Source organism: Centroberyx gerrardi, chromosome 20, assembly GCF_048128805.1.
Source record: "Centroberyx gerrardi isolate f3 chromosome 20, fCenGer3.hap1.cur.20231027, whole genome shotgun sequence".
Classification (NCBI taxonomy): domain Eukaryota; kingdom Metazoa; phylum Chordata; class Actinopteri; order Beryciformes; family Berycidae; genus Centroberyx; species Centroberyx gerrardi.
The window spans coordinates 12,525,650-12,550,124 of record NC_136016.1 but is presented as its reverse complement, the minus strand read 5'-3'; the positions used below and the strand labels follow the sequence as shown (position 1 = coordinate 12,550,124).

General features: G+C 41.1%; 1 protein-coding gene across 1 annotated transcript; it reads left to right on the top strand.

The window, feature by feature from the left end:
- Nucleotides 1-755: 755 nt before the first annotated feature.
- Nucleotides 756-20,564, top strand: dusp3a (dual specificity phosphatase 3a). The gene is made up of 3 exons (XM_071902751.2): nucleotides 756-1,070; nucleotides 10,043-10,275; nucleotides 14,273-20,564. The coding sequence occupies exons 1-3, from the start codon at nucleotides 886-888 to the stop codon at nucleotides 14,500-14,502; spliced, it is 648 nt and encodes a 215-aa protein (XP_071758852.1). The 5' UTR covers nucleotides 756-885; the 3' UTR covers nucleotides 14,503-20,564.
- The last annotated feature ends 3,911 nt before the right edge of the window (nucleotides 20,565-24,475 follow it).

The window sequence follows — 24,475 nt, the reverse complement described above, 5'->3', positions numbered from 1 at the left end:
CTTGACCCCGTGTACAGGCAGTGTTGCATATAGCCTACTCCCTTGCATGGAAAATAGCTATGGCTGCTCAGAAAGTCATAGGTGCTCATAAGATATTTTGCAAATGAATAGCCTATATTTTCTACACCAACACTAAAACAAAAATCTAAGTCACCAAGTTGGCAACAGTGGGCAGGGGCGTATTGCTAGGAATTGTGGACCCTATATGCATCACAGGAAGGGCCTCTGCGCCCCCCTTCATCTCTTCTCCACACCACCATTATTCCTTCTATGACAAACATCTATGTCTACCCATCCACAACTCAAACACACTGCCACACTTTCATTTACTGAGCAACTATCAGACACATCTCTAATTTATGGGTTTTGTGCATTACCCTGAAGCGCTATTCAGCTGTCATGATGACCACACTTTCACCAGTAGTCCCCTGTTCATTTTGTTTTAGTCTGCACATGAACGGGCAAATGTTATCCCTGCTTATTCCAGTTTGTCTAAGATAACAAAACTATAGCTAGGCTATGCTATGAAAAAGAAAAACACAATTGTATTTTAATTTTCTACAGATCCCTCCTTAAATCGCCTATATTTTTATTTTTGTACTTTGTATTAAACAGAAAACATAATTCATTCAATCATCACTAATAGCTTTATTTTGAAAGTTTTGACCGGAAGTCTTACTCCTAACTCCCTCAAGCTTGACACTAGTGGGAAAAGCTAGAGCGCCCGCTCATCAGACACCGTGGAGACGAGACAACGCACGACTCAAGCGCGAGGATAAAATGCAGCTGAAAAATCGGAAAACTGACACGACTCCGGCGCTGGCAGTAATCTAACACCTGTTTGTGTGTCAGAGGGAGAAGGAGAGGGAGAAGAAGGAGTGAGCCATGAAGAAACACCAGAGTCCTGCGAGGCAACAGCAGCAGCAGCAACCACCGGCTGATGTCCCGGTGCCAGGCAACGAGGTTACCGTGCAACAACTCAACGAGCTCCTGTCCAACGGCAGCGGGTTTTACAGCCTACCGACACAACACTTCAACGAGGTCTTCCCCAGAATATACGTCGGTAACGCGTGAGTCATTTATTGTTTCTTCAAATAAGACCAATTACGCCCTCTCGCGCGTCCATCAAACGTCTTAATCAGATGACACCGACAGGTAGATTTTCCCGCTACTTCATCGTCCCCAGCAACGCACCATCCACCCAGACACGACAATGACAATAGCGTCGCATGTCAGACAGCACGCGCAGGGTGTGCTTGTTATTTTGGTGTCTTCCCTATCGTGGACGAGACGACAGCCTGTTGTAAACAAATAATTGGTCTTCCTCGAATTATCAACATATATCACCGGGGTAGGAGCTTGACATGCGAATATTTGGCTAACACGGACATTATAATAATAACAATAGCCTAATAGTAATAATATCGTAGTAGCCTACTTATTGTCATTGGACGCGGTAGTCCATACCTGTTTCCATTCCCTAATATGAGAGAAAAACGCCCGGTATCACAATGTGAAGGACAATGCAAAGACCAGTTTTTACTGAATGAAACCCTCCATCATTAAGCTCAGTATCACTGCTATTTAATCACGTCGTCTTTATTCAGCAGCTCCCCGCCCTTTAACCATTCTGTTGAGGGCTATCAGCAGTCAACATATTGGAGGATTTCTTTTCATATGATGAATTAAAAAAAACAAAAACAAAAAAACAACTGACGGTCTTCGTGGATTCCTTCAAAACAAAGGAATGAGTGTCCGCACGTGAATTTTGCCGAGAAACCGCAGTCGTGAGTGTGAAGCTGCATTGATAGTAGGGAGGGATGTAGTGGAGAGTAAACCGCTCTAAACTCACTTCCATTTGCGGAATAGAGCGAACCCACCTTTTAAGGCATCATAATAATAATAGTAAGTAATAACAAACCGATTTAAGTTTTATGAGGGTAGGGTCTTACATAAACAAAAGCATAAATTAGTGCTTTTCTGAAAACATAAATGATTTTTGCTTATATTAGTGGTTGTTTGCCTGAGGATGACCACCAACTAGAGGTCATAGTTCAAGCACATTTTTATTTACCAATTCATCACTGATAATTATTGTAGGGCCAAAAATATAATACTGTCTAAAAATAGCAGACCCTCGCTACCTACTACACACACACACACACACACACACACACACACACACACACACACATTTTTTTCTGAAGCACTCTAACTTCATTCCAAATAAACAACACATTGTTCTCTTCGTGTATCTAATCATGTTAGGGAACAAATAAATAGCTGATTCTAAGCCTGTCATGCCATTTAATTCTAGTTTAATTAACTAGTTTAATTTCCACTGTCACGTTATGAAATGATGCTGAGCACACACTGAACGCATACACACACACACACACACACACACACGCACACACACACTTAACATGGTATAGGCCAAACCATAAATCCATGGTTGTTGGTCGACTGGGTGCTACAGGCTATGTAATGAACATGCCGACTCTTAGGGAATTTACAGCTCACCGTTCCGGTAAGGCCAGTTCCTGGTATTTCCTGTACTGTTTACAGATTGTGCATGAGAAGAAGAGTCTGTATGCATGAGAGAGAGACACGTGCTTTACAAATACTCAGCTAGCCTCAGTCCTTTCCTGGCTTTCCTGGAGTCTAGATTGCTTTTGATATACCACCCTACCCACAATTCAGGACTTGCATTGTTCTTTTTGATCACAAATTGAGGTAAAAGAAATCACTTATACTTATGGTAAAACTAATGGTAGACTGTGTTGTATCATAATCTATCAGCCATGATAAAAATTCACAATATAATGCAATCTTTCCAACATTTATTTTATGGAAAGCATTGTTAATGTACTTACTTTTTGAAGAGCATTTAAATCATGTCAATTGCAAATTGAATGTTGCCCCACCCCTTCTCTGTCTCATGACATTCTTGATAAATATGACCCAGTGGAAGCCCAAGGTTGTTGTTGTTGTTTTTTTCACACTGGGTAAGGATATCCAAAAATAGGCAAGTGATCCACAGGATCAAAAATCTATTCAATTGTTTTCCAGCAATAAAATGTTCCTAAGTGTCTAACACAACAATGCTTGGCAGTGTTGCCCATCACAATTCACTTAAAAGTTGCCTTATTCTAAGTGATGATCCTGTGTCCCAGAAGTAGTTGCACTGCAGACATGGGGAAATAGTTGAAAACATTTTGAATATTTGGAGAAAGACAAGGAGCACTTTAATTTTCTAACCTTGTAAAATGATGTTACCTCTCATGAGGCTGTAAATCAAGGACACCTGAAATGGCACAAATATCAGAAACCATCTTCACGTTTGAAGTTTCAAATTTGTTGTAGTATGGAAAAACACACAGTATGGAAAAACAATAATTGCAGTAAATATAATTTTTCAAATATGTTTTGCTGAGCTCTGATGGTAAGCTTTTACAGAGCAGCTCTTAATCTCCCTAATATAGATCCATATACAGTACAGAAACAATCCAGGGATGCCCCAGAGAAATTTAGTGTCTCTTTCCAATCCATCACTTGGCTCCAGTCACTGCCAAGAGAGTGGTGGAAGGGGGCGAGCAGGACAGAATGCAAGCACATTACCTCAGTGCTACAACAAAATCAATCTGAATATGCCACTCTCCCCGGCCAAGTCTCAAAACAAAGTGTTGGCAGCCTTGTCCTTAGCTGAAGCTAAACACACATCGCTGTAGGCTTGAAAGAGAGTCAGAATGTGCTGTCTGCATGGTTTTCAAAATTTCTGATTAAGAAATTTTGATTTCTAATTAAGAAAATGAAACACCATTTCCTCAGAAATCAACAGGAACATTTTCTTTACACTTAGGTCTGTTATTAAAAGTTAGTAAAATATTTGACTATCATAGCATAGCATAGTGTATTCGAACCAACTGAAAGGGCAGTGTAATGCGATATTGTAAATGGCGGATACAGGGAGAGGTAGTATTGATTGTTGATTAAAGCCTGTGCTCTGTCCACTGTCTTCACCACTGGGACCCACTCAGCCTCTCTGATGATGTATCTTATCAGCCGTAAGCTGTTACAACATACATTTTGTAGCTGACTGGCAAAATAAGATCATTGTCCATTCAAAACAAATGTATTAATTCACTCAATATACCATAATTATGTTTACGGTGCAGACCACAGGCTCTTTAACAGTTACCGTTCATGACTCAAATGAGAAGAAGGTAGCCTTGTTCTTGAAAATGTTCATTAGCCTCTCTTGTCATGTGGGGGTCCCACAGGAATAGGGCCCATGACCCAATTTGGGCCACAACCCATAGTTTAACTAACCAGGATGTAGAGTAATATAGAGCACTGATAGTTTAACTTTTTCAGTCCAGGACTCATATCAGTTAAATATAGAGTTGTTCAGCTGGGACTTCGGCTCATGGAAACACACTAATGTTCGTTCTATGAAGGGACACACCAGAAACCAAAAAGTCTCATAACCCATTATGGTTCCTGAAATATCATTTTCAATTACTGGTATAGATATGTGGTGAAGAAACATTTGATAAACAAACAATTTCTCCAGTTGCGACCTACTGAATGTAACACAAAAACATTCTTACCCTTTACAGAGCCTCCATTGAAGATCCAAGCAAAAAAAATCCTTGCAAAATCAACCACCTTCAGTACCTACAATTGAATATTGATGAAATGGGTGATGTGAGTCTGCACCAACTGAGATGCTTTTATCAGAGCTAACTCAGGGCTTTATGCAAGTGCTCTTTCATGGTACCATTTGCCTACTGTGCCATTTGCTTACTCCAGTCATTAGTCAGGGTTTATTCAACCAGTCAAATAAAACAGAAGAGTGTTTTGCTAAGCGCTGGACGGACAGGGCTTGTAGTCATAAGTTTCAAGAATAGGAATGCTGATCTTACACCTTGTTCCAGTCTTTATGCATCGTGAGGTATACAGAGAACCGAATCATTAAAGGTCCCATATTCTACACTTTCCAGTGTTTTATTTTATGTCTTGAGGTCCATTCAAAGCTGTTTGTGCGGTGTCATGTACCAAAAACACTCTCAGTCCATTTTTACACGTTCATTTTCCAGCATCTCTCCGAGCCTTGCCAAGAGTAGGCTGTTTCTGTTGCTGTGTCTTTAAGGCTCATTGATATTAATGACCCCTCTGTTCTGATTGGCTGATCTGTTCAGAGTGAAACATGAGACACGACACGGCAGCTACAGACAGCAAGAGGTAAGGAAAACTCTCCAGTAATAAACAATGACAACCGCTCAACAGCTTTGAAAAAAATCACTTTGTTAGTCTATTATTTCTTACAAAAATGGTAATGAGCGAACCTTTGTGATGCCACAAAGTTACAGAAGTCCAAACGGCTCATTTAGAGGCTCGGTTTTCTAATATGGATTGTGTGGATTTAGTTGGCTACCGTGCGTTTTGATACTTTTATGATGTTTAGATAGCACATCCAACTCCTTTAAAATCAAGAGGCAAGGGAAATCCTGCTTTATACGATATGGGACCTTTAAACCTGCAATAAGCATTTCAGACCATTTAACCAATCCTGAAACAAATGTGTGCTATGTGGAGATTTCACTGAGACATAATGATATAAACCAATATCCACACACGCGGGCCAGCTGTGTTGCTGTTTTCTCCTCTTTTCTAAAGCTTGTTGTCATGTTCGGCCCGAGTCGTAGCTCCTCCCGACCCATTCAGTAGCTTTTCCTTTTTTTAAAACTAGCTTGTCTCCTCCCTTGCTGTTTGAAAGCGGCGCTGCCCCTCTCCCATCCCTGAAAAAAATTCTGGTAATGGCGGAATCGATGAAGCGAGCGAGTAAACTTGTTCAACTAGTAAACTTACTACCTACCTCTTCACTTGTCATTGTGGTACATGTAACCTTCAGCGGGAAAAAGTTCTGGCAAAGCGAGCCTGTTAACCGGCGACATTTCTCTGTAGGTATGCTTATTTTAGCCATTAGCCTTTATGCACGGTTTGTCCTTAAGGGCTTCCATCGCCCAGTAGTTTTGCTGTGTGTGTTTACAAAATGTGTTGTGGTTTCTGTCACCCTCTAGTGGTCGGAAAATCGCTTAGTGTAACTTCAAACTAGTAAACTTGCTACCTACCTCTTCACTTGTTATTGTGGGACATGTAACCTTCAGCGGGAGAAAGTTCTGGCAAAGCGAGACTGGTAACCGGCGAGACTTATCAGGTTAGCTATTAGCATTTATCCTTCCATTTGTCCTTCATAGGCCTCCGTAGTGCAGTGGTTTTGCTGTGCGTTATTTACAAATGTGTTGCGGTTGCGGTTGCCCTCTAGTGGTCAACAAAATTGTTTATTGCAGCTATAATTCGAGTGGAGGATGATTGGTAGGTTATTGTGGTGCGGCATGTTTACTGTTGCCCTGTTTCAACTTTTGCATTGCAACAGACCATCAACATGCTGGAAGAAGATTAGGCCTAATTTTGACTTGTAAACAACGTGTTGATCTAATAAATGAGAAAAGAATATTTTTGCTATCATCTTCATGATGAAAATTTTCATGTTGGCCTATATAGGAACAATGTTGGTGATAATTGTTACTATATGGTTTGCTATTTCAGTTTTTCACAGTACACCAAAGCAGACCAGTTTACTTCTTAACTAGTGGTGAAGCTCAGTATGCTCATGTGATCTGAAAAGTGAGTCCGGATTTCCCGTTCTTAATTTATACATACAGGCTTATAGTTAGAGTTACAGAATATACAAGTTTGACAAGCATTGCTGTGGGACACCATTCATATGCCAAATAGATGAAAGTATTTTCCTAACCCTCAAATCGGTCCTCAAATAAGTTGCAATCAGTGTAGTGAAACCACTGCCTATGGCTTAGGGGCAGACTTAAGTTGTGGTTGTTTGGTTCGAGGAACACTTTGGCTCTTTGTGAAGCTGGTATTTAATAATGGATGTCATGGGACTGCGGATACCAGGGTGAGGAGGCTGGGACAGGCCAGGTGAATGGGAAGGGAGCCATTAGCTGTGCACTCACTTCAACCCAGTGTGCCTCTGCATACTGTTGTGTATGTACAGTAAATGTGAACAGTACTGCCTGCGTACAACTCCACACACAAACACTTCAATAAAGTCACATTCCCCAAGCTTGTGCACAGATACACACACTAGATAACACACACACAGTTGTCCTCACACATACACATGCACACACACACACCTGGAAATCAAGTATTCTGAATGTTGCACTCGTGTTGCATAGTAAGTGCTCATACTGCATACTCAAGCACTTATTCAATCATTTATGCACACAAGCTTATAGCGACACGCTTGCACTCAGTCAAAACAGACGCACATACACAGAGTCAGAGGGAGATAATTATGAGTGTCTTGTGTAGCTGATCTGAGTCCACATGGAGCCCTGCATCGCTCCATCACCTTTGAAGGAGTCTGTGCCCCTGCAGCTGACACAGAGACAGATGGGCCGCTTCGTCCCTCCTACAGCCGTAAAGCAAAATGGTGGCAGAGTTGATCTTTATTAGCTCTTGCCGCGCGGGCCCGGTGACCTGCAGCCATCTCTAGGGACCTGTCCAGGGTCACCTAGCCTCGCCTCACCAGCCTCGTATGGACTGTAAGCACACTGGCGGATATTGCAATAAAAACACACACACACACACACACAGCTGGGAGTGCAGAGCGCCTGTGAGCATTTTACACAAAGATTTATGGCTCTTGGGCCTCATTTAAATGTTTGACTTTATCTTAGATTCCATCATGTGACCATTTCAAAGAATAAATAAAAAATTATTTATTTGTCATTCATACCTTGGATATTGATAGTTTTAGCCTTTAATATATCATATAAAATTTTAAACAATAGCTAATTTTGGCATCCATGTTATTTTTGTTTTATAAATCACAACTTTGGCATAGGTTTAGTTGTAAGTTCCATTTTGTGCATAAGAATCTTTTGCCGTATTTGATCATTTAAGAGATGAGACATGGGACTAAAGTGGGGGGGTGACATGCAAAACAGGTTGGCAAATGTTACAAGAACATAAGCACCCATAATTTCTTCTGATGTATCTAAAGTTATTTTTTCTGCCTAAGAAACGGTGTAGAGTAAAACCTTGTCTCAATTAGCTCTGTCTAGCCATATGGCCAATGATATGGTGTGGTTTGTTTTTTTGTTTTTGTATATTGTGAAACATGTAAATTCAGTACAGTTAATTATTGTGACTGAATGCTGTGCAAAACTTTTCTACAGTATACAAGAAACTTTTTATTTGGAATCAATAGCCTTGAATCCTTTAACAGAACTTGTGGATACCTTTGGCCGGGTCGGGCCAGGTTTGGCCAGAGTCTGAAAACAGTGGAGACACTGGCGCTGAGCCAGGCAGGCAAGAGCAGCTAAACCCGGGCCAGTGGACACAAGGCAAACGTGTGTATGTTCCTCGGTTGTTGTTTGTCAGCTGTGTTCTGTGTGGGCTTGTTTTGACTCTAATAAGCAGGAGCGAGATAAAGGGGTACAGTAGAACAGGAGGAGAGCAGCAAGAGATTTATTGTTTCTGGGAAGTTGAGTAGATGAAGACGGAGGTGAAGCCACTGGAGTGGAGCTGGCTGAGTATCGAGAGATTAAGATGGAGCTCTTTAGCCATCTATTTCTCTCTCTGGTCCTGCTTGAAACGAGTTAGATGCAAAAACCGAACAATTCCATGTTGTATTCAAATGCCATCAATTATGTGCAGGGTTGCATGTTATTGTTTTCTCTTTTACATTTTTATTGCCTTGTTCTCTGCCTCTCTTTAAACCCTACTCTTTCCTCTCCTTTGTCCCATGCCTTCCTCCCCTTCCTGTTTTCATTCCCTCTGTCTGAGTATACTGTTGGTACTCTGTTTCAGAGCACCATGCTGTTCTTTGTGCGCAGCTCTTAGAAATAGGATATGTAGAATGAGCTTTCCCATTATCATGCCACACCAGGAAGCATCCATTCTAGTCATTGTGGCTCTGTGGTCCAGTGGCTGGGCGGCTGCCAGCTTCTCCATGGTGTGTCTGCTCCAGCTTAGAATGCTGCGTTGTTCTGGTGTGGAACCCGCTCACATGGTCAGACAACAGCACCATTTATTCCCGTCAAGTTCCTGCCAGCCACAAGCCTGGTTGGCCAGACAGTTATGTTAGCCAGGGGCAGGTATAGAGGTGAGGGGCACCTGTGACACTCCCTGGGTGACTGGTTTGATTCCAACTGGGGCTATCCTATACTACAAATGTATGTTAAGGTATAAATAAATGTAGTGTCCACCAACTGGCATAAGCTGTGTGGAATGCTGGCATTTCGAGGTTTGCTAATTCAATAACTGACATGCATGAAAACACATTGCACATGAGTCAAGTTGAGTGTGGAAGTCATCATTGCAGACTTTCAATGAGCATTGACTCCAAGTAACAACTGCTGAACTCAACAACTCAGGATAAACTTAATGAAAAGAGACATTTCAGTTTGAGAATTGTTTTCACATCCCAATAGATTCAGATGTATATTTAGAGATGCTGTGATACTGTGAGCACAATGCTTGCTAATACACTAAAATGCATGTACTGTGAAGTTGTCATGAAAGATGCAACATATAGAGATATTGCCAAAATATCACTGTGAAATAAATTGTGCTGACACATTCCTTCGTTAACAGAAAAAGCCTCTGCCCCCATAACAAACTGTAGCCCCAATGATCTGCTAGTGCTTTTATTAGTCTTAGAGGTCTCAGGTTCTGATGCTCTATATACATCCTTTACAGGGTGGGAGAGTACATTTTTGTTGTATCTGCCACAATGATAGCCAGGCTAGCCTTTACTAGCCTAGATGCTGTGTTTCAATACAGTGGACTTTCTACAGACTTCAAAAACCTGCCAAGTGGCTGAAGGAATTTATCAGCCACCTGCCAAAACTAACCAGTTTATCATTTGGTGGTGGTTGATGTTTCCAGCCTGATCCTGCACCTCATCTCTTTCCACTCTGATCTGAATCTCATCTCCCCTTCCTAGGTTTGTAGCCCAGAATGTGATGCGTCTGCAGAAACTTGGAGTGACGCACATCCTCAACGTGGCGGAGGGCAACTCCTTCATGCACGTCAACACCAACGCAGAGTTCTACACTGGCACAGGCATCATATACCATGGTATCCAGGCCAACGACACCGAGCAGTTCAACCTCAGTGCCTACTTCGAGGAGGGGGCTGATTTTATCGACAAGGCCCTGGCGCACAATAATGGCAAAGGTGAGCCTTTTTTGCCAGTTTGTGGATCCAGTTCAGACATGTGCTGCTGATATGAACTGTGGAGGATTTATGTGGTTGTACTGCATTGAAGAGTTTTCTTCCTGTCTTCTGGCCACATTCTATTCTATTCTATTCTATTCTTTTAAATCCCATCTTATTATGCATACGTAAAAATGTACCTAAGAACCAAAAGAGAGTTGAGAATCTGTGTCTATACAATTTTCAAACCCCCTCAAAGGTAGAGGAGATCAAAGGGGAACACGGTGTCTGTCTCACTTCAGTAGCTCCCTCTTTCAAAGTAATTTGTTCCCACCAGTCGAGACATGAAAACAAGCTCCTCTTGTTGCTCATCTTAAGAAGACAGCATGAAAAGAAAACTATAGGATTCCTTTAGGGCACAGGATGCAAGGCATCATTTAATGATGCAATCTCGATATTGTTTCCTTGCTGTGAATCTTAAAGAGAAGACAGCAGGGAGATAATCCTGAATACGAGGGCCCTGGGCGTCTCAGGCTAAATCTGACACACTCCTGAGCCCTGTTCCACATTCCATTATCAGATCATGTCCCTGGCCGTCAACACTGTCAAGACGCTCCATGTATAATACACCTGTAGCACCAAAGCCCGATTCACCACGTTTTCACTGAGTTAGTTACGTTAAACAGGTGCTGTGACACTATTTACTTGTCAGGTTTGCAGCAGGTAACAGAACATAAAAGTAGTAGTAGTGCATGTGACTCAGCTGGTTATGGCTTATATGACCATGTACCCTCTGTTTCCCATCTTTTCTGTCACGGTCCACTATCCAATAAGAGGAAAAAAAGCCCTAAGAATAATCCTCATCAACAATGACATGATGTATGAGAAACAGTCAAGATGCAGAAATGAATAGGATGTTAAGTCTTACATTGCCTTTTTGATTTACTGAGTAGGTCAGATGTACTGTATTTTAACAGTGCACACACATAGTGCAACATTTGTAAATTTACACTGAAAGTAAACAGAACCCACCCCACCCCCACTCCATCCCTCCCCCCACCCAAAATCTTTCTCCATCTCTCCCAAAGCTGCAACCAAATTTACTTCATGTGTTGACACACCTGAGGGATGCGTTTAATTGGTGTCCTGAACCCTGTGTTTTATGCCATGGATTTATTGTCAGCTTTGACACAGAGGAGCAATTATAAAGCATCTTAATTCCCAGGCAATTTGGCAAAGGCGCCCCAACACCGTGGTAAATCAGGAGTGAAGGGCTACTGTAACGAGGAGAGGAGAGGAGAGGAGAGGAGAGGAGAGGAGAGCAGTGGAGAAGAGAGGAAGGGGGAGAGGAAAGGAAGGGGAGGGGGAGGACAAGAAAGAGGAGAGAGCATGAAAAGGACAGGAGAGGAGAGGAGAGAAGAAGAGAGGAGGAGGATCTTTGTAATAAGAAACCTTATGCCGCAGCGCTGCCCCTGCATGCTGCACTGTGTCTTCCTGCCTGACATTGTGCAATCTGTAACATTATCTGTGACATTTTGTGACCCCTAGCTCCAAGCTCTAAAAAGGTCATAGGTCAGGGCCTTAATGAGGAATTGCATCGTTGCATTGTTCCTATGAATCTATCAAATTGAAGACGGGAGGTTATGTAAGTGTGGTTATGTCCACAAGCTCATACTGCATACTGCCATCTAAACCAACTATCAGCACATTGAACAAATCAAATAAATTAATTCAATGTAGATTTTACACAGAAGTGGAACAACGCATCTTACATAGATATTAAGAACAGTATTGATAGTAAAAAACATCAATATTTTTAGTTATGTCTGTCTGTTATGTAATTGGTTATTTTTTTAAATAACTTTTCCTGTATAAAACTACAAATTATGTAAAGCTACAATATTCCAAATACCTTCCAAATAATATGCAGCATGAATTTTCAGACAGTTGCTGTGGTTATTTCACACCTACCATAGTGAAACCTGAAGGATGGCACATGTCTAGTGTCACATTGTTTTCTGCGAATGGCTAATTTTACCATCATGTCATCGCACGGCATCATGGGTATTTTTTTTTTTCATTTTGGTGTAGGCCTACTGATGTTGAATAAGTAATCTCCTACTAAACTGGTTTGAATTCAGCATATTGAAACAGCCTGACAGATCAGCAGGTACTGCACACAATTGGGAAAGTGATTTTGTGTGTGCGTAAGAAGTAAGAAGTAAGAAGTGGGTAAGAGTGAGTGAATGAGTGAGTGGACAAGCATGCGATGGGAGGGGACCTAAGTGCGACCAAGGAAGCGAATGACAGAACTAGCAACTGAAAGAGTGAGTGAATCAATGTGAACAAATCTACAGTATGAGGGAGTGAGAAAATGAGGGAAAGAGCAAACAAGTGAGGTGAGTGAATGAGTGAAGTGATGAGCCACAGATCTGGCTTATCTAACAAGAGGATACAGTAGAATCAGCATTGATCAGTGGCAGGCAGGGTGATTGGGTATTGAAAAACAGTATAGATGGGGAGAGAAGAGAGGAGGGAGAAGAGGGAAGGGGGGGGATGAATGAGGAGGAGGGAAGGAGAGGAAAGAGTGAGAAGGAGAGAAGAAGGGGAGAGAAGGATGGAGTAGAGGGTGAGGAGACATAAGCAGAGGGTAAGAGAGGAGAGGAGAGGAGGACAGGAGAGGAGAGAGGGAGGGGCAAGCGTTGGGTTTCAAACGTGCTGCAGAATCCGCAGATCTGACCTGAGCCCGGCACATCGGCTGCTCTGTGGAAGTTGGCAAGGTGAATTCCTCCCGGGGCTTCGGCTAGTCGGTAATGAAAGTGTGAGTTGGATAAAGGCAGGTGTGAGAAGACACACACTCAAACTCTGATTTACACACACACACACACTGATAAGATAAGCACACAGACATGAAAACACAAAGAAAATGTGTTCTTCATAATGCTAAAGCATCCCACACATGCATCGCCTCTCTTTGTTTAACACACACACACACACACACACACACACTGTACACAAAGAGCACAGATTCTGGGGAATGAGCAGGGTGTGGGTTCGGTGCAGTGAAGATGATTGACTTTGCCTAGTCTGCGGCAGAGGTCAGGTCTTGTATTTGCATCTCCTGGCAGAGGAGATGCTTCGCTAGGCAAATTTGGTCACAGCAGATGTTCCCCCCAACCCTTCCCTCTCTCCTTTGTTTCTTTCTTTGTTTCTTTCTTCCTTCCTTCGTTTCTTTCCTCCTTCCTTCCCTCCACCTTTGTTCTTCAGCCACAGCCTTAAAATGCAAAAGCCACGATAGTGCAGAAATCCTATTTATTTTTCACAACATTCTGGACATTAAAGATTTGTGTACGTGAACAAGCCGCTCCTACAACTAGAAACAAGAAAGCCACGCCTCTAATGTGTAATGTCATCATTAATTGAACTACGCATGATAACAGAATTAACATGCAAAGTCATGTTGAAAGATCACACATGCACATTGAATGACAACTGGGCTGGTCATGAGATTTGTCATAATTGCCTTAAACTTCAGTAAGTCATTCAGGAAGTAATTTCAGAAAAGTGAAACATTTTGCTCTGCTTTTAAACATATGAATAAAAGGAAGTTATTAACATTACTAATATTCCTTATATATCTGTGGAATATAGAGGAGCTCAGGAGATGCCTTAAACTGTTAGGAATTGTTAATAGCTGGAGTTTTGAGAAGTTTCAAGATTTGCTAATGTATGTAATGATGTGAAACAGACACAATACAAGAAAGAATATGCATACCAATTTAGTTATTATTTTTTATCCTTTTTATAGCTACATAATCTGTCTGTAATCATGGATGGTCACATGACATCAACACATAAGGAGAAAGTATGATTGATACTGGTATGTCAGATCTGACCGTCCAGGCACAACTCACATGGCCGAAGATTAGATAAATATATGATTTGAGATGCTTGCAAATGTGTCACTTAATACCATGTGTGGTCGTACTCATCTTATTGTCTTGCTTCTGTCCCCCAGGGAAGGTGTACGTACACTGCAGAGAAGGCTACAGCCGCTCGCCCACCATGGTTGTTGCTTACCTCATGCTGCGCCACAAAATGGACGCCCGAGTGGCAGTGGGCACGGTGAGGCATAAGAGGGAGATCGGCCCTAACGACGGCTTCCTTCGCCAACTGTGCCAACTTAATGAGAAGCTGGCAAAGGAGGGCAAGCTGAATGGGGAGGTGGGCAAACTAAAGACCAAATGAAAATAGGAGAGGCATAGAGATTAAGAGACCCTGTACCCTTTCTCCTCCCATCATGCCTTTCACAGGTTTCAGCTGCTCTCTGAGACTGACCCCGCCCCGACCAAACCAGCACTCATCTGACACACCACTACACACCGGGGGTATTCTGAAACTCAAACATACACATACAGTACATTTATCTACATATGTATTTCTTTCCCACGCACACACACAATCTCACACACACATGCTTGCATACATGCATACACACACACTGCTCATGTACCATCCATACTGCCCGTCTTTTTTCTAATCTCCAATCCCCCTCTGTCACTGCTGCTCTGTAAGGGTACATCTGTCAGCCCTCTGCCTGCTCCTACTGCAAAGACAAGATGAGAGCGTGATCTCTATGGCTCAAAACGAAAGCCTCATCCCCTTTTCTAACTCCATTCCACACAGACATCACACTGCTAGTACCCCAAATGCTCCAAATTACCATCAGTATCGTTTTTGACATGAGCTACTTACGAAGCATTTCCTCAATTCCCACAAGTTGAGAAGGTGAATGCTGCGCTCCAATTTCAGAGCATGCAAGTCCTAAACAGTGGTACAAAATAGTAGATTATAGCACAATCATTCCATAGTTTTCCACTGCCGGGAATGTCATGAGGTAACAGTGATGTCACCGCCAGCAGGAGTCTCCCAAAATTCCAAGAATAGCATGATATGCTATGATTAAGTCCCAAATATTGAAAGACTTATATGGCCACTTGGCTCACTTTATATAATGCAACAAAGAAACAAACATGAGGACAAAATAGGTCGGATATGACATCACACAGAAGTGACATCAAACAGAAGGCAAAAAGATAACAGGAGGTCCTGTGAAAAGTGAGTGGATGGAGAAAAAAGTCAAACATTCCATAGAAATAGGAAAGATGGCTCCCAGAGTTTTGTTAGCCCACTCATATCCTTAGATTCCTTTATCTCCTAGTTGTAGGGGCAGATATTATATGCACAAACAAGCCACGACTTGTTCACACTCTATTGCGTCCAAATACAAGCTAGCTCTATGTAGCATGTCCATTGCTACCCTTGACTCGCACCTGATTTTTGCAGCTGAATGCATCACCAGGGATAGATGCCGCCCATTTTCAGTACAAAGAAAGATACAGTCATCATGCCAGAGAGTTGTCCACTGCCAATTCCCTGACACAGCCTTTCAGCCAGTATCCAATACCACTGTTTCATCAACACAATTTGTCCGAGGCCCATACACAACATGCCACTTGTCTCAGTCCCAAGTGTGTGTCCTAGAGTCCCAAGTGTGTGTCCTACAGTAATGTACTATGCCTGGCTTAATGCACACACAGGGTCCAACCACAAAGCCTTTTTGTTTGTCTGTATTAGTACATTGCAATATATGTCAATACCCCATCAGCCCTATAGAATGTAATCACATCTAAATATGACAATGTTGTATTTCCCATAATATACCATATCTAGTTGTTACATATAGGCAACGGTAGTTCATCAACAATACTTTTTGGAAAAACATTGTATTTATTACTGGGCATAATACTGTATACTATATTTAGTGCCAGAGAGGGCATTGTTGGAGTGTTTTTAAAACCCGTACAAGGTCACTCCTCAAGAGGGAGAGAGAGAGACAGAGACAGATTTGTTTCTGGAGACAAACTCCCATGGACTGTGAGAACGGGAGAGAGTGGGGAGACAGAGCGACAGAGAAAGAGAGGGAGATGGAAAGTCAGAACTGTTTAGCTGGACGACCACCAGCATCACTTCAATTTGCACACTGCACACAGTATAGAGCGTCGGTAGTTCAGCCACTATGTCCCACACGTCAAATTGCATAATGCTCACGAATAAACGGCCTGGGGCGTGTTAGCATGAATAGAAGGGGATAGTTGTCTCACTAGCCGAGAAAATGAACAGTTCAACTAGGTTGTCTCACCTCATTAATGGCACTATTTATTCCTCCTTTGATATATCTATACATATGAATATATACATGTATATATACATATTTAAGTGTTGACATATATGAATGTATGAGCAATGTGTCTATAATGTGTAGGTATCGTTAGTACATGTCTTAGTCCTTATATATCAACCATATTATATTTGTATATGACATTATAGGATAATCAACTTTTACATGGCTCTTATGTCATCACACTCCTCCACTTTTCTGTTCCACAGTGCATTTACATGTACATTCATATTCTATTATTATTTGTGATACTCAAGTATGAGACGCATGTAAAATGCCATGTTCTGTTTACAATAGCCTGGATTATTTCATGTCCCAGTTATGAGAAACCTGATTACAATAGCAAGAATATGCCAATATTAGCTGGGATACTGAGGCATGTAAACATCTTATCCTGTTTACTGTTGGTTTTTGCAGTCTGTAAGTTCATTTTCCATTGTAATACTTGGAATATTCTATTTATTCATATATACAGCAAGATTCAGGAACAGCATATGAAGATGCATATAGATTTTCCTGTATATAACCTTAGCTGGGATATGACCCAGCATCTGGAATACTGCGTGCATGTCAACACATTCAGGGTTACACTCACTTCATCACCTCTTCATTTGGTGCTTCAAAACATTTCTTTCTTCCTTTCTTTCTTGACAGGAGTTAGATTTTTTCTACTGAGATCAACAGCTTGTTTGTATTAGAATGAAGTGATTCTCTGGCTATAGTTGCACTTGTCATTTCAATGCAACTTTTATCATGTAATCATACCCAGACATGCCAAGTTAAAGGTCTGGGTGCAGGAAAAAAAATGCTCACATTGCTATCAGATCTTCAAAACCAGATATGGAAGTTGGTCAGGCTCGAATTCTGATCGGAATTCTACATATATGGAGCGCGCATACAAGCAATGTAAAGAGTTGGAGAGGGCGAGTGGGAAAAAGTGACACAGACAGACTTAAGTAAATACAGCCACAGACGCATAACAGCCATTTTCAGGTCATGAGTTAACAGCAATCGGATCTCATAAAGTCTGATCTTTAGTATAGGATCTCAAAAATTGCATTGAAATGCCAAGTGGTGCTGTAGCCTCTGACTCATTATTGGCAAGGAGGAAAAGTCAGAGAAGGTAATATTATCACAGGGAGTTAGAATCGAGGGTAATGCGTCGTAAACTGTTGTTGAGTGAGAACAGGAGTGCAGTTGAGATGGCTCTCATGGGAGACGTCACAAACTTGCACTGTGTAAGTGACATACCGCTGATTCTGGGTCCCAGTGATGGTCTCAGTCCTAGTTTATATGCAGGTTGTTCCTATCCACTCTCTGTGCTTTGGTCATCTCATGCAACTGAAAGTGGGTAAAACATGCACTTGAATATGTTTCAAATATATATAGAAAACACACTTGATTTCATGCATCTTGCAAGCAGTGCTTCCCCTTTTGGGATTGCTAAAGTGTTTGGCAAGATAAATCAAGTGCAGTAGTTTAAATATTTGAGACCATTTTCACATATATTTTAGTATAGGTTTGCTCATGTATCATACTATAGTTTGTTCACACCACCTCATCATGAACCAAAACCACACCCAACTGCACAACAATGGAGTTCACCCAATAAAATAAATTGTATAACAAACAAAAAGGTATATCCATGCACGCCATGTAACATTCCTGTATAATCAAGGCGCCTACAAATACTTTATATACAACCCTAAGAATATACTGTAGTGTAGATACAGAGAGAGAGAGAGCGATAAAACCTTCGTGCCCTCACACAAATAAACCATTCACCAAGATTGTCTGTGCCAAGTGACCTATTGTACAAAAGCCGTTTACAAATGTTAATGATTGGCTTTGTAGTCACACACTGGGGTTTTTCTCATTCAAATACTTGCGTCTGCTCCGCAAGAGTGTCCTCCCTCCGAGTACACAAAAAGCAACAACTGTTCAGTATTTGTCTGGATGATATGTCTTTAATCACACCTCAATATGAAATTTGCTACTGAAAGGAACAGTTTTTCAAAGGGGGAATTCCTTAAAATCGGTTCAGGATGAGGGTATGTACTTTAAAGCATCAACTGCCTACACCTGCTTATTGATTAGATTATTGATGGTCTTTGCTCATGCTCCACTAGGTTGACATAACTACTCCCATGATAGGGGCTGAAAAACAGATGAAACTAGTTCATTCAGTGGTAGCCATGGTAGAAGTCTTCTGTTTAAGAAGTTTAAATTTTTCTCAACAATTCCTTTTGGGAGTAGAGCAACGGTACAGCAAAGCAAGCATAAAAAGTGAACTTGTGCGATGGCTACACCTGTATATCAGTTGGCTCAACACCCTTTTATGCATTGAGTAACAGAGAAACACTGCCACCTGCTGTTGAATGATTCTAGTGGTTTGCACAAGCTCTTTTTTAATTGCTAATTATCATTATTTATGATGATTATAAGTCACGACATCATAAATAGTATAAAAACGAAACCGAAAATTTGCATTTTCTGTCTAAGGCCACTAAAATTAATTAATTATTAAGGTCCCATGAGAACTTTTTTTGTCTTTTGTCTAGAATGTGAAGCCCTGTAATGTCAATACCAAACCAATTAGTACTTATTTATTTATTATTTATTATTTATTTTTATTAACATGGTACCAGCATCATTTTGTGGGTTATGCTTATGGTACAGTACGTGATGTATTGTCGAGAATGTCAAATGTGACCTGCCATTAATGTATATTGTTATATATACTGAGTATGTAACACGCACTAAGGCTATTGTGAATTGCTGCATTTTACTGTCATAACTAGCCTACTATATAGATAGGGTATTGTCTGATATCAGATCTATAGCTAGATCTAGAGTGTTGAAATTGCAAATGAAACATTCCTTTTAATTTCTTTTCTCCAAGTATTGTTTGGTTAACTTTCATTTAGATTTGTCCTGTTACAAAGACTTAAAATGTATGATTTGTTTATAGGTTGATTATTTTGCTATATTATTAAAGAATGGTCTTTTTTTTTTTTGTAAAGTAGGAAACTCTGAAAAGTGTCCCCACGAAAGTGTGACTGTGACCTACTTCTCCCTCTTTACCATTTAGCCAGCTAAGTCATCATCCATGTTGTTTTTAGATGAGTCACCTACAATGATAGTCAGAGCTGGGTCAAACAGTAACAGCAAATAATTCATAGTGTTTGTGTAAAACTGCATGGATTACCAGATTGGGAGGGGGATTATCTGATAATTCAGAAAGTGCCACGTATGTGTTTAATCACAGAACAGTATATTAAATTCACCCACAAATTCTTTCCTGGGATTATTTCCACTCATTCGCTGTCCTATGTGGCAAAATCCAACCATCTGCACTGAAGTAGGCAAAGGCAAACCACGAGAAGTATTTGCAACAGCACTATTTGACCCTTCTGTGACTGACAACTGACATTTGACATCATGGCAACTTATATGGCTGACTGGACTTAGCTGAACTGATGCAGTAAATCCCACCCGTCTGGTATTCCAAGAAGGTTCACACAAACACGTTATTTACAGATAGTATTTGTCCTAGGTCAGGTGCTGACCCCAGAGCTTTCGTCTTCATCCTGCTCCCATGCAGACACTTGGCTTATAGCAGGAGTTGTAGCACAAATGAGCCCACTGCCTGATTCCTCTTGGACTCCACATCACAGTCAACCTCTCACCTTGTCACATAGTTGCATTGATGTTCATGTACAGATGTCACTGAGGACATTGTTGTGATGTTGTCGGGTTGTGGATTGGCTGTTTATGGTTTTTTTCCAAGTATATATTTGTCACCGCCAGCGAAAAAGGTCAAAGAAACGCATCATAACAGTAACGACACACCATCCCACCCAAAGCCTTACAGTGAAGATTGATTCTTTGGATCTATTTTTGATTTTGTGTATCTCACTTCACACAGTAGGAAGGGACAGCTCCCTTGCAGATGGAGACACTGTTTGTTGAAGTGCACTTGATTTTAAATTGCAGTGTTATTTTTCTTACCTTGAAGAAGTCCTTTCTTTCTTATGTTTAAGAATAAATGGCTAAGATATTAACCTCATGTGATGAGCGGCACATTTTTTTGACTTTGATGAAATGAGCATGATGCATGTTTACTCCACAAGAATGAAAATTAAATAGGAACATATTTGGAGATCATTGATTTCCTTTTAATATCTATCCATCCGTTACAATTTGAGAATAGTCATCTTTGCAAAATACAATAATATGTTTTTCATTTCCTGGTCAGCTGGACAGGAGCATGGGAATGGCTCAGTTTTGTGCAATGGTCTACTTTTGCATGACAATAATCTTTTTTTCCCGAGCAGTTTTATATCATATGATGCAAGCCATCCCTTCAAATTTGTCTTAATGGGCCTTGATTATTACAAAGTAGGGGAATGCACTTGGGGAAAAAAATACAGAACACATAATTGCTGAAAAATGAGTAAAGAGAATCCTTGTGGTTAAATGCTTCAACATGACCTGAATAAACCGCCCACGGGAAAGTTTGGAAAAGGATTAATGTGATAATTTGAGGAATTCTGTTCAGAAAAAAGATCCAAAAAATAGATCCAGTATGTAAAAGTGTTATCATTGTGATAAATAGGCACATAGGTTACCTACTAATCTTAAAAATGTACCATAATTTGTGCTGATCAATCATTTTGTAGGGTTAGGGTTAGGTTGGTCATCTTGGACTTGTCAGACTTCTTGCCAGAGACACTGAACCAGTCCAACACACAGTACAGTACTGGCCTGTCTCTGTAAGTACTGCAGCTTGTGACCACTAGGTGGAGGCAAACTCCTGTTTAAGGTCTCCAGCTGAACTGAGGATGAGTGATGGGGACAAATGAGAAAAATAGAGCAAGGGAAAGAGAGTCAGAGAAAGAATGACATCAAGAAGGAAAGTGAAATGACAGAGAGGAAGAGAAAGCTTTCCAAGTCTCCATGTTTTGATGCAAATGCTATTTTACGTTTCACAAGACTGTATCGACACACCTGGGCCTGATGGGCCGCTCAGACAGCATGACGTCCAGCAGAGCGATTGAAAAGGCTCAAGTCAATTGCCGCGATTCTGCCTGAGTTACTCTTCCTGCTTTCTACACGGTCTTCTCTCTCCACGGCCCCTTGCACAGCAATTACTGCAGGCCAGCTGTATGGTCCCTTAGGGGCCCCGGTGAACCAGGGACCTCCTCCCTACTCTGGATGAATTCACAGTATAGCTCAAAGTTGAGTTTTTCAACCTATGTGGCATGGATGTGATCATTTCATTGCTGTTGAAGCACAGAAAAGGCCGACAATTAGATTTTTGTTTTCTACACTAGCAATGAAAGGACTGGATCTCTGCTACATAGGTGTAAAAAAAACATGTTAATACAAATTGTTTGATACCCTTAGCCTACATCCATAAGTCCATATCCAGGGTGTCTGATGGAGAAATAGCCCAGGGACTGCATCCAGGAGGGAGAACCCAGGTTCAGGAAGTAGCTTGAGTAAAATGGAGGGATTACGTGTTGGAGCAGGTTATGGGTCCCTCTCTGCAGCTTATTTGAAGAAATCCAGGATGCTTGTTTCCGCGATCTCATCAATAACAGAGCTGGGCTCAGTGTGATGAAGTGTCATTTATTTCAGCTATGCGCAGCGGTGGTTCTTGCTGTGTATCTGTGTGGAAATGTTTATAGCAAAAGGCAGGAATCAAAGCAGACAGGTTCCTGCGAAGGGAATGCGCACATTGTTCCCTGTTTAGGTGAAGTGACACTTTCATTTGTGACACTAAGGAAGGATAAATTCAAGATTTGTGTATCCAAAGCCATAGTTCACGTGTGTATAAAATATCACATTTCAAATAGAAAGAAGGAGAAAATTAAAATTACGTCTGCATTACAATTGTGGAAAGCAAAAGCAAAGCATAGATTCTTTTTTTCTGAAGGCTTGCTCAAGGATGAAAGAGTGTCCACTGAATCATTGTCTTGTTCGTACCAGATTTCATATGACCTCAGAGTCACTCATCACTTTTGAATGGTACGGGTGGAAACTTATGTTTGATACTTGTTTATAGGGGAAATGATTCGATGGTGAGAAACAGGATATCCAATCAGTTGCGCAGGGTGAAGATATTTTTGGTCTTGATAAGTGAGCCCAGGACCAGAATTTCTCCCCCCATAATTTCACCAAATAAAGTTATCAGTTGCCTTTGAAACTTTTATTGCTAGTTGACTCATTTATCCCCTTTCCCTTGGGGTTTATGAAGTCAAAATACCAGAGAGTTGATTTTCAAAGTTCAAAACTGAGTTGCATTTTTCATTTTGCCCACATGTTTGGGTTCATCAAACTGCTTAAAAATATGATTACAGTCCTTAAATACGCTCACATGTAATTCTTTACAGCTTTTTTGTGTATGGCCCTTTCAGCTTTCATCTTTGTCCTCTTTTTAATGGCTTTATCAAATAGAAAGCATATGATGCTCTCTTTAAATCCTCATCCTAATATCCCACATTCACATCACAAACACAGAGGATTGAGAGGGTGGAGAGGCAGGAGGGTGAAGAGGGAGAAATGCACATCTGTGGCGCAGCACTAATTATTAGGAAATATTGAGAACAAGGGAGAGAGGGAGAGAGAGAGAATGGGCTTTGGAATGGGATGGTTCTCAGATCCTCTTCCAAGTGCCTGTGCCCGTGGTGGTGTTGCTCGTTTCATCTCCTTCTGCTCTGTTGTTTTACTGCGCTTGCTGTGCTGTATGTGGATCCTGCGGGTCCTTGCTGAGTGTCTATACATGCATACATACACACACACCCACACACACACACACACACTCACTTAATAAAATGCTGCTGTGACAGACCAGACACAAGATAGTTAACAAGCGTTGTGAGACCACCTCTCTGCTTCTTTTGAAACAGAGAGAGGGATGGGTATATTTATTTCTCTGCTCTGTTCACCTCCAGATTTAGTTTGGGTGTTGCTTGATCTGTGTTGGGAAATACGCGCAGACATATACCCAGTAATAATGATGGAAAACACTTCATAGGAACCACTTGATTATTGTGGGAGAATAATGATGTACTAAACTTTCCCACAAACAAAAACATCCTGAAAACTGCCTGCGCTGCGGCTGTATAGAGCATTTAGTAGTTGTGAAAGTACTAGAGTGACATTGTTGATACACAGGCCTTGTTTTCAGCTTAAAAACAGATTTTGCAGCCTCAGTGGTTGCAGAAGACTGTACATTATCAACCCATTTTATCACCAGAAGGAGCATATTGAACTACCCAGCTCTTGCCATCAGAAACACAGCACTGTGAAACAGTGGGATGCAAGTTCAATATCAACAGCAATATGAAGTATTCCCCTAACCCTAAAACGATCTGTTTATTCAAAACATTTGCAAATGCCATAAAAAGTTTGTGTGGCTCTGGACTCTATGTATGGGTTATGCATCCTTGCAATTGTGGCTATCCTTTAATAGGAATTGTATGGTGTGATACTGTTTCTCTCATCAGCTCCACATTACTATGTATGCAGTACCACCCAAATAGCATCACCTGGGTTCAAAGTTAACTGGCTCCTATTCACTGTGACTATTCAAGCTGTACAGTAGCATCCATTTAAACAATGAAGGGCTAGTTTAGGTTTTTAAGAAGCTCATCTCTGAATAATGAGGCTTTTCAGTCCATCCAGAAAGCACTTGTTAACTAATGTCAACATCTCAAATTTTTTTAGAGGGACTGAAAGTACATCCTGTTCATGATAAATCATACAGGCGTCTTAAAAACATGAATGAATTTCTTCAAAATATATGTGTACAACTGCAATGCTTTCTTAGATTAGCACATTGTGACTGGGCTTTTGTGTGTGGAAAGAGTCCACCCTGTTTTTGTAGGAAGCAGTCCTAACACCATATATAACATAAAAGCATGACCAATGAAGGGTTTGTTGCAATATGCTCTCTACTGTACCATGACTGTG